The sequence below is a fragment of the Thalassophryne amazonica genome, chromosome 6 (genome assembly GCF_902500255.1).
Source record: "Thalassophryne amazonica chromosome 6, fThaAma1.1, whole genome shotgun sequence".
In the NCBI taxonomy this organism is placed as follows: Eukaryota; Metazoa; Chordata; class Actinopteri; order Batrachoidiformes; family Batrachoididae; genus Thalassophryne; species Thalassophryne amazonica.
Window position 1 is genome coordinate 101,902,125 of NC_047108.1, and position 10,548 is coordinate 101,912,672.

Here is a 10,548-nt window from a genome sequence, read left to right on the forward strand (position 1 = left end):
TGAGTTCTCAAAAACCTTACAGGTGATCTCCACCAAAATGAAACGTTTTGGTTTTCAAACTATGGATGATGTTTCCTGCAACTTCATGTACAAGCAGTCAGGTCCGTAAGTATTTGCACAATTGCATAATTATTGTAACTTTGACTCAAAATCACAATGGAGTTAAAACGAACAGTCAAGGTGTGTTTATGTGTCAACTTTCAGCTTTAATTCAAAGTGTTTTACAAAACTATTGCATAAACCATTTAGGAGTTAGACATTTTAATACACATTTTTGGAGACCATATGTAATTGGACAAACTAAATAGGTGGTTAAAAATACAAATAATCACTTTTACAGCTAGGGGATGGATACATGAACATTTCCAAGTCCCTGAATATGTTTTAGACTTAATTTGCATCAATATGACTAAGAACAACAACTTGAACAGTACACAATGTTAAATCTGTCTGGAGAAGGCAGTTCCCAAAAACCAACTGAAAGTGCAGGACAGAAACTAGTGAGGGAAGCCACCAGGACACGAATGACAACTCTGAAGGTGTTACAGGTTTCTGTGGATGTGACTGGAGAAAGTTGGCACAGAACAGAACAGAGAAGTTTCAGCAGAAGTCAGTTTCGGCATTTTATCTGGATATTCCACTGTTAAAGGAGATTTTTTTAATGAAAGACGTGCGGATGGGTCCGCACATCGGGACGCAGCTGACGCGGTGTGGCGGCACAGGAAAAACACCTCCGTGTTGATAACCATTTGCAAAATCCAGGTGGCTTTTGATGGCTTTCAGTGGAGTGAGTATATGAGAAATTGTTTAACAGCTGGACATGTTCCAACTTGTCCTTAAGGCTTCCAACGGAAGTGTTTTTCCTGTGGCAGAGCGTCGCGGCGGCTGCGAACAGACGCTGCAATCCGCCCGCACGTCTTTCATTAAAAAAATCTCCTTTAACAGTGGAATATCCGGATAAAATGCTGAAACCGACTTCTTCTGAAACTTCTCTGTTCTCTCACGACGTCCTGGATCAATAGAGCCTGAAATGTGGAGGTTTTCAGCTTGAAACAGGCTGACGACGGCGCCTGGGAGCGCTGCACGACGTCCCGCACCGTGGTAAGTCCTTAAAGCAACAGTATCACCTCAAAATCTCTCATCACCCGTTAAAAGTTTCACCGAAAACCAGCTTAATTTTTCGAACCGTGTCCACTTCGATGTGCCTCACAGGTTTAGAAAAAATTTTGATCAAACAGAGCGCCAGTCTCTCAGCAACTTCTCAGACAAAGGAATCCCGGCGAGGGGCTGGACGACTCCTCCCACAAGGAGTGCTCACAGGCGAATGACGTCACCGACAGGCGTGGAAAAACTCACGCATGCGCACGAGGGTTCAAGCAAGTCTGACGTAAAAACATATGAATGAAATCCATATAATTTTTGAAAAAAATAAAAAAGGACCTATACTTTATTGACAGACCTCGTATATATATATATATATATATATATATATATATCAATCAATCAATTTTTTATATAGCGCCAAATCACAACAAACAGTTGCCCCAAGGCGCTTTATATTGTAAGGCAAGGCCATACAATAATTATGTAAAACCCCAACGGTCAAAACGACCCCCTGTGAGCAAGCACTTGGCTACAGTGGGAAGGAAAAAACTCCCTTTTAACAGGAAGAAACCTCCAGCAGAACCAGGCTCAGGGAGGGGCAGTCTTCTGCTGGGATTGGTTGGGCTGAGGGAGAGAACCAGGAAAAAGACATGCTGTGGAGGGGAGCAGAGATCGATCACTAATGATTAAATGCAGAGTGGTGCATACAGAGCAAAAAGAGAAAGAAACAGTGCATCATGAGGAACCCCCCAGCAGTCTACGTCTATAGCAGCATAACTAAGGGATGGTTCAGGGTCACCTGATCCAGCCCTAACTATAAGCTTTAGCAAAAAGGAAGTTTTTTAAGCCTAATCTTAAAAGTAGAGAGGGTGTCTGTCTCCCTGATCTGAATTGGGAGCTGGTTCCACAGGAGAGGAGCCTGAAAGCTGAAGGCTCTGCCTCCCATTCTACTCTTACAAACCCTAGGAACTACAAGTAAGCCTGCAGTCTGAGAGCGAAGCGCTCTATTGGGGTGATATGGTTACTACGAGGTCCCTAAGATAAGATGGACCTGATTATCAAAACCTTATAAGTAAGAAGAAGAATTTTAAATTCTATTCTAGAATTAACAGGAAGCAATGAAGAGAGGCCAATATGGGTGAGATATGCTCTCTCCTTCTAGTCCCCGTCAGTACTCTAGCTGCAGCATTTTGAATTAACTGAGGCTTTTTAGGGAACTTTTAGGACAACCTGATAATAATGAATTACAATAGTCCAGCCTAGAGGAAATAAATGCATGAATTAGTTTTTCAGCATCACTCTGAGACAAGGACCTTTCTGATTTAAAGATAGTGCGTAAATGCAAAAAAGCAGTCCTACATATTGTTTAATATGCGCTTTAAATGACATATCCTGATCAAAAATGACTCCAAGATTTCTCACAGTATTACTAGAGGTCAGTGGTAATGCCATCCAGAGTAAGGATCTGGTTAGACACCATGTTTCTAAGATTTGTGGGGCCAAGTACAATAACTTCAGTTTATCTGAGTTTAAAAGCAGGAAATTAGAGGTCATCCATGTCTTTATGTCTGTAAGACAATCCTGCAGTTTAGCTAATTGGTGTGTGTCCTCTGGCTTCATGGATAGATAAAGCTGGGTATCATCTGCGTAACAATGAAAATTTAAGCAATACCGTCTAATAATACTGCCTAAGGGAAGCATGTATAAAGTGAATAAATTGGTCCTAGCACAGAACCTTGTGGAACTCCATAATTAACTTTAGTCTGTGAAGAAGATTCCCCATTTACATGAACAAATTGTAATCTATTAGACAAATATGATTCAAACCACCGCAGCGCAGTGCCTTTAATACCTATGGCATGCTCTAATCTCTGTAATAAAATTTTATGGTCAACAGTATCAAAAGCAGCACTGAGGTCTAACAGAACAAGCACAGAGATGAGTTCACTTGTCCGAGGCCATAAGAAGATTTGTAACCTTCACTAATGCTGTTTCTGTACTATGATGAATTCTAAAACCTGACTGAAACTCTTCAAATAGACCATTCCTCTGCAGATGATCAGTTAGCTGTTTTACAACTACCCTTTCAAGAATTTTGAGAGGAAAAGGAAGGTTGGAGATTGGCCTATAATTAGCTACGATAGCTGGGTCAAGTGATGGCTTTTTTAAGTAATGGTTTAATATGCCACCTTAAAAGCCTGTGGTACATAGCCAACTAACAAAGATAGATTGATCATATTTAAGATCGAAGCATTAATAATGTAGGGCTTCCTTGAGCAGCCTGGTAGGAATGGGGTTCTAATAAACATGTTGATGGTTTGGATGAAGTAACTAATGCAAATAACTCAGACAGAACAATCGGAGAGGAAAGAGTCTAACCAATACCTGCATCACTGAAAGCAGCCAAAGATAACGATACGTCTTTGGGATGGTTATGAGTAATTTTTTCTCTAATAGTTAAAATTTTGTTAGCAAAGAAAGTCATGAAGTCATTACTAGTTAAAGTTAATGGAATACTCAGCTCAATAGAGCTCTGACTCTTTGTCAGCCTGGCTACAGTGCTGAAAAGAAACCTGGGGTTGTTCTTATTTCTTCAATTAGTGATGAGTAGAAAGATGTCCTAGCTTTACGGAGGGCTTTTTTATAGAGCAACAGACTCTTTTTCCAGGCTAAGTGAAGATCTTCTAAATTAGTGAGACGCCATTTCCTCTCCAACTTACGGGTTATCTGCTTTAAGCTACGAGTTTGTGAGTTATACCACGGAGTCAGACACTTCTGATTTAAAGCTCTCTTTTTCAGAGGAGCTACAGCATCCAAAGTTGTCTTCAATGAGGATGTAAAACTATTGACGAGATACTCTATCTCCCTTACAGAGTTTAGGTAACTACTCTGCACTGTGTTGGTATATGGCATTAGAGAACATAAAGAAGGAATCATATCCTTAAACCTAGTTACAGCGCTTTCTGAAAGACTTCTAGTGTAATGAAACTTATTCCCTACTGCTGGGTAGTCCATCAGAGTAAGTATTAAGAAATGATCAGACAGAAGGGAGTTTTCAGGGAATACTGTTAAGTCTTCTATTTCCATACCATAAGTCAGAACAAGATCTAAGATATGATTAAAGTGGTGGGTGGACTCATTTACTTTTTGAGCAAAGCCAATAGAGTCTAATAATAGATTAAATGCAGTGTTGAGGCTGTCATTCTCAGCATCTGTGTGGATGTTAAAATCGCCCACTATAATTATCTTATCTGAGCTAAGCACTAAGTCAGACAAAAGGTCTGAAAATTCACAGAGAAACTCACAGTAACGACCATTTGTTATTATAGATAATAACAAATAAAACTGTTTTTTGGGACTTCCAATTTGGATGGACAAGACTAAGAGACAGGCTTTCAAATGAATTAAAGCTCTGTCTGGGTTTTTGATTAATTAATAAGCTGGAATGGAAGATTGCTGCTAATCCTCCGCCCCGGCCCGTGCTACGAGCATTCTGACAGTTAGTGTGACTCGGGGGTGTTGACTCATTTAAACTAACATATTCATCCTGCTGTAACCAGGTTTCTGTTAGGCAGAATAAATCAATATGTTGATCAATTATTATATCATTTACCAACAGGGACTTAGAAGAGAGAGACCTAATGTTTAATAGACCACATTTAACTGTTTTAGTCTGTGGTGCAGTTGAAGGTGCTATATTATTTTTTTCTTTTGAATTTTTATGCTTAAATAGATTTTTGCTGGTTATTGGTAGTCTGGGAGCACCCGTCTCTACGGGGATGGGGTAATGAGGGGATGGCAGGGGGAGAGAAGCTGCAGAGAGGTGTGTAAGACTACAACTCTGCTTCCTGGTCCCAACCCTGGATAGTCACGGTTTGGAGGATTTAAGAAAATTGGCCAGATTTCTAGAAATGAGAGCTGCTCCATCCAAAGTGGGATGGATGCCGTCTCTCCTAACAAGACCAGGTTTTCCCCAGAAGCTTTGCCAATTATCTATGAAGCCCACCTCATTTATATATATATATATATATATATATATATATATATATATATATATATATATATATACACACACACACACACAAACACACACATATATGAAATGGTTTGTAACTTGATAATTAATTCTCAAATATGAGTTTTGTTTCAAGTAAGATTCAAAACCCTAAAGATTTAAAACCCTAAAGGTGCCAACAAATGTTCACAATACTGAGAGGCCAGCCAAAGTTGCTTTGAAAATATCACAAAAGTTACATTTTTAATCCAAAGCCAGGAGAAACCCAATTAAATTTTTGTGAGTACAAGCTTGGATGGTGCATGTGGCACCCATCAACACTCCTTCTGGTTACGCCCCTGTGCAGAAGGTAAAGTTCACCCTCATCACAAACCCACATGCAACATCCCACAATACACACAACACATTCTCACGCTTCTCATATTTAGAGAAAATACTGACCTGCCTTGTCGCTGACACACGCACATTCTTTTCAAGCAGTTCAGCCTCTCAAAGAGGATCCGTTTGAACGCGTCTATGTACATAATTATTCAATGAAGCTGCACTTATTCTGTATGAAATCAGGACGCGCCGGTCACAGACGATGAGCACGGCAGACTGGATGTTTGGGCACTAGTGGAGGATGCTTTGAGAGAGAGAGAGAGAGAGAGAGAGAGAGAGAACGCGCACAAGCACATTATCAAGCCAATTGGACAGCGCCGTCGCTCTTTAAATTTAGCAGCTGCTGCACCGCTTCAGGCCACAAAAATGGGCTCTGTGAACTTATGAAGCCTCTTTTTACAGTCATTTAATTAGATAATAATTTGCACAAACTTACCTTCATGTCTGTTGTTTCCCTCAGACAAATCCGTCCTTCTTCGTCCGACAGCTCAGGGGAGCAGAAATACTCACCGACAGCGTCTCATCTTTTATGCTAAAGGCTAACGGCGATAAAGCAGCGATTTGTCCGGGTGTCATTGAACCGCAGGCGCGGTGCCTTCGAGGGTCGCGGTAACTGTCCTAGATTAGGTTAGACGTACAGGAAGATGCTGTCCGGCACAAACTGCTCAGAGGTTCGCGTTCTGAAGCAGAGCAAAATAAGGCACTTTAGCGGTAAAGAAGACAGAGTCCAGGTGAAAAGGTTATCCCGAGAACTTGAGGAGAAAGGAGGGGCGGGAACAAAGAGTTAAAAGTCCCGCCCCCCTTTTTTTTCTTCTCCGTGTATTCACCTGCATCAGCAGATAGCAGCGCGGGATGACGTCATTAAAATCTGAAGAAGAAAAAAAATTCCACCACCTTGTGTATAATTACGTCATTACACACAGTTATGACAGCTACTGCTTTTATGGCTTCTACTGCTTGGAATGTTGAAAAATGTTTTATTTCGTAAGTCAGCCTGACAGCAGGGGTCGATCCACACTCTCACGCGCGCCACTTTGGGTCGATCTAGCCTCACGTGTGTGCAGGGGCGCCGCCAGAGATTTTGGGCCTCATGAAAAGAAATCTCACTGGGCCACCCCATATTATTTTGTCAGTATTATAATTTTGTTAGGGTCCTCTCTGGACCCCTGTCAGTCATAGGCCCATAGAATCCTTCTCCTTATTCTCCCCCTTTTTGGCACCCCTGTGTGTGTGTGTGTATGTGTGTGTGTGTGTGTGTGTGTGTGTCTGTGTGTGTGGGGGGGGGGGGGTTTGTGACTTGGTTAAGTGTCTGGGTACATCCCCCCACCCAGGAAATTTTTAAACATCTACAGCATTTTTCTTGCATTTTAAATCTGGGATGCTAAACACGGGAAATCTTCTAACTGCATGCAGCAGCCTAAATGCAAGACGTTTCCTGTATTTTAATCATATCTTTGATCGATGGGGGATTAGCTCATTAATTTGGGATGTTTGTGCATTGTTGTATTGCACTTCTGGTTTTTGGCATTTATTATTTCATTACTGGTGGTTTATTTTGTTTGGTGGTTTGATTTCTGGGAAAGACCTATATAAATAGTTACTATAATTAATAATGAATAAATAAGATAAAACTTTATTGATCTCACAGAGGAGAAATTCACGTTATGTCAGCTCTTAAAAAACCACAAGATGGGTGCAAGAAGAGGAAATGTTCATCAAACAGCGTGTGCAAGGATAAGCAATAATACTTGTAACAGTACAAGACATAAGAAATGGGTAGAAATAGAATATGTATATATATATATATATATATATATTATATATATATATATATATATATTTATATATATATACATACACACACACACACACACACACACCACACACACACCACACACACACACATATATATATATATATAATATATTATACATACACACATATGTATATATTTATACTATATCCATACATACAACATACATATACATACGTACATGCACATACACTATGCACAACAAATGCATGATTTTTCAGTATTTAAGTCACGCCTGAATGTCACAGAATCTCCCAAACTAGTAATAAATACATAAATAAATAAATAATGTGATTTATGGTAATTAAGAGGAGGTATGGCAGCTATGAGTGGAAAATACATAAGAAGATTAAGGAAATTAGGAAAGGAAATAATGTAAGAAGACTAAGAAGAGTCCCAGCACATTTTGTGTGTATGTGAATAACAGGGGTGGAAGTAACTAACTACAACGACTTACTTGCTTTATTGTAATTTGCTACAGAGCAGTTTTACCTGGCGTCATGGAAGTATGGTTTTAACAAACAAAATTCCTGTTTTTTTCCCCTACATGTTTGATTCATTCACGTTTTAACACAGTGTACAGTGTAAGTAAGTAATGTCCAAATGGAATGACTGCTGTATTGATAATAGATTAAACATTGTCTGTTTCTGATGGACAGAGTTTGTGGCTTGGTGTCTGAGAAGTGCTGGAAAGTTCTAGAACTCACAGTTATTGAAGGAAAAGGGGCTGAAAGCTACCACGAAGAACGATGATGAACTAAGGCGCCTTGGGGCAACTGTTGTGATTTGGTGCTATATAAAAAAAATTGATTGATTGATTGATTATGTATCTCTACAAAAATAAGATGTAAATTATCTCATCATGAAAAAATAAGCAACTAATGAATGTAAATAATGTATGTTTAATAATCATTTAATGTAGAAACCTTATTAACGGACAAGTCATATTTATCTTTTTTTTTTAGATAGAGCTTGTGGAGTTGACATCACGCTGCGTTGCATTACCGGGTAATGTACCCATTTGCAATTGTTGGTTTCTGAGCTTGAAGCTTGTCTGTTAGAACATGAGGGCTCTATCAACTGTTCCAACTTTTCTGCAGTTGTTGATGCATTCTCACCATTTCTTTCCCTTGAAACACACATCTAGAACTCGCCAGACCTGCTGATGGTACAAAAACCATCATAGAGCTCATTATACCCAAAAACTGTCACCAACAACAATGTACTTAATTGAAAGGCACAACAGTGTTTTGCACAGTTATATTGAAACCGGAAGCGTTAGTTTGGATGTTGCTTTAAAAAGTCAGATTTGCCTCATTAAAAGATTAACCACTACACCATCACCTCTTAATGAGGTGATGGTGTAGTGGTTAAGCATTGCGTTAGAGACCAGTGGTTCAAACGTTTGCCAGACCAGACAATCACTAAGGACCCTTGGGCAAAGTCCTTAATCCCAAAGTAGCTCCTGGTGTGTAGAGAGTGCCTTGCATAGCAGCCCCCTGATATGGGTGAATGTGAAGCATCACTGTAAAGCGCTTTGAGCTTCTGATTCAGATGGAAAAGTGCTATATAAATGCAAGCCATTGCTTGCTGTTTTTTCCTCATTGTTAAAGATAAAACAGTGTTTGATCTTGTCACTATGGCACACAGTAAAATCTGAAGACTTTTAACTTTTGTTGGAAAGCGCAGCCGTTGTGCCGTTACTGTGTTCTCAGCCAACAGGGGATTAAATATGTCCTTTCACTGAAAACAATCCGGTGTGCCGTCTGCTACTATGACTTAATAAAACATCCACTTCACAAAGTATTCTAAAGCTTTGTATTCTGTTTGATAATGGCTAAAATACTCTCTGAGGCTATGACAACAGAGCAACATCAACACCACGTAACTCTGTGGTCAACATCTAACATGGAGGAGCCACCCTGGCATGCAACATGATGTGGAAAAAGATGTGCCATAACTCCACAAGCTGTGTAGGAACATAGCTTTGACTAGTTTACAGTGAGGCAAAGCACTGCATCAGTTTCTACCATGTGATCAAAGTGTAAATGTTCGCTTTTTTTATTCACTAAACATTTTTTAATTAGAACATGTCTCATCTCTTTCTCATTAGATTAAGTTACTGTGTCTACAATTTGTTAAGTGTTTTTGAACGTCATGTCAAACCACCTTTAATATTTTGTCAACATTAAGATTTTTTTTATTCAGTGCAAATGACAGCATCTTATAAAGCATCAAGCTGTACAGATTTCAAATCATCATATGCAGTGTCGCTATTTGGTGAGCATCCTATCTGTGAAATTTTACTAATTCATCTAAAACACCAACTTCTGCAAATAGCTTTGTCGTGTTGCCTGCCTTAACTCGTATGCAGTGGACTGATCTCATACGGGGTCCACAGCATGTCAGTACAAATGTGAATCTTGTCAAGAGGAAGATAACAGACACCAGACCCAACAGTACAGGGGAGCTGAAGGCCGCGATCCAAGTAACCTGGGCTTCCACTTCAAGATCTGATTGTTGTAGTGTTTCCAGTAGTGTGACCTTTGAACTGGGTTACTGGGGAGGTGGGGAAACCATAAGGAGAAGCATGTGAAGTGCGGGCCCTTCTAGAAATAAGCTTACCAACCCCACCAGGTGGGGGCTTTCAGTTGACTTCCCACATTAAATCCTTTACCTTCAGCAGCATACACAAAGAGCCTCAAACAGATATTGAGTGTATAAATTAACATACTCTGCAGAAGTTCAATATTTCTGTATTATAAATCCTTCAAAAAAAAAAAAAAAAAAGATTTTCAGACACTTTTTTTTCTCATTTTCAGAGGTATATGTTGTAATTGAAACATTTTAGTTTGTATCTAAACAGTCTGGAATATGTAAAGTTTTTCACTTTTAGAAATAACTGAAAATATTGAACTTTTCATTATGTTGTAATTTTTTTTAGTTGCACCTGTACACTAAGACTCAATTTGACTTATTATAGAAGTGTTTTTCTTGTTTGTTTTTATGCACCAATAACACCAGATCAAATTCCTTGTATGTGCGAATTTACTTGGCAATAAATTTGATTCTGATTCTGATTCATACAGGCGAGCTTTCCACTGTTCGGAGGTCTACACACACTATTGTTAAAGCCTCCCTATGTACAAATACACATGATAACTGATGAACAAGAATTATAAAGTGACAGACGCAAAAAAAATGAAATGAAATTAAACATAAAAAAACTAACTTG

The 10,548-nt window shown here is 39.2% G+C and overlaps 1 protein-coding gene across 1 annotated transcript in view; it reads right to left on the reverse strand.

Annotated features, from left to right (window-relative positions):
- Positions 1 to 5,741, reverse strand: part of LOC117512773 (membrane-associated guanylate kinase, WW and PDZ domain-containing protein 1) — a 122,449-nt gene extending 116,708 nt beyond the window's left edge. The window contains 1 exon segment of the mRNA XM_034172987.1: positions 5,561 to 5,741. Within this exon segment, the coding sequence (XP_034028878.1) occupies positions 5,561 to 5,643 (83 nt within the window). The 5' untranslated portion in view covers positions 5,644 to 5,741.
- Positions 5,742 to 10,548: the final 4,807 nt, after the last annotated feature.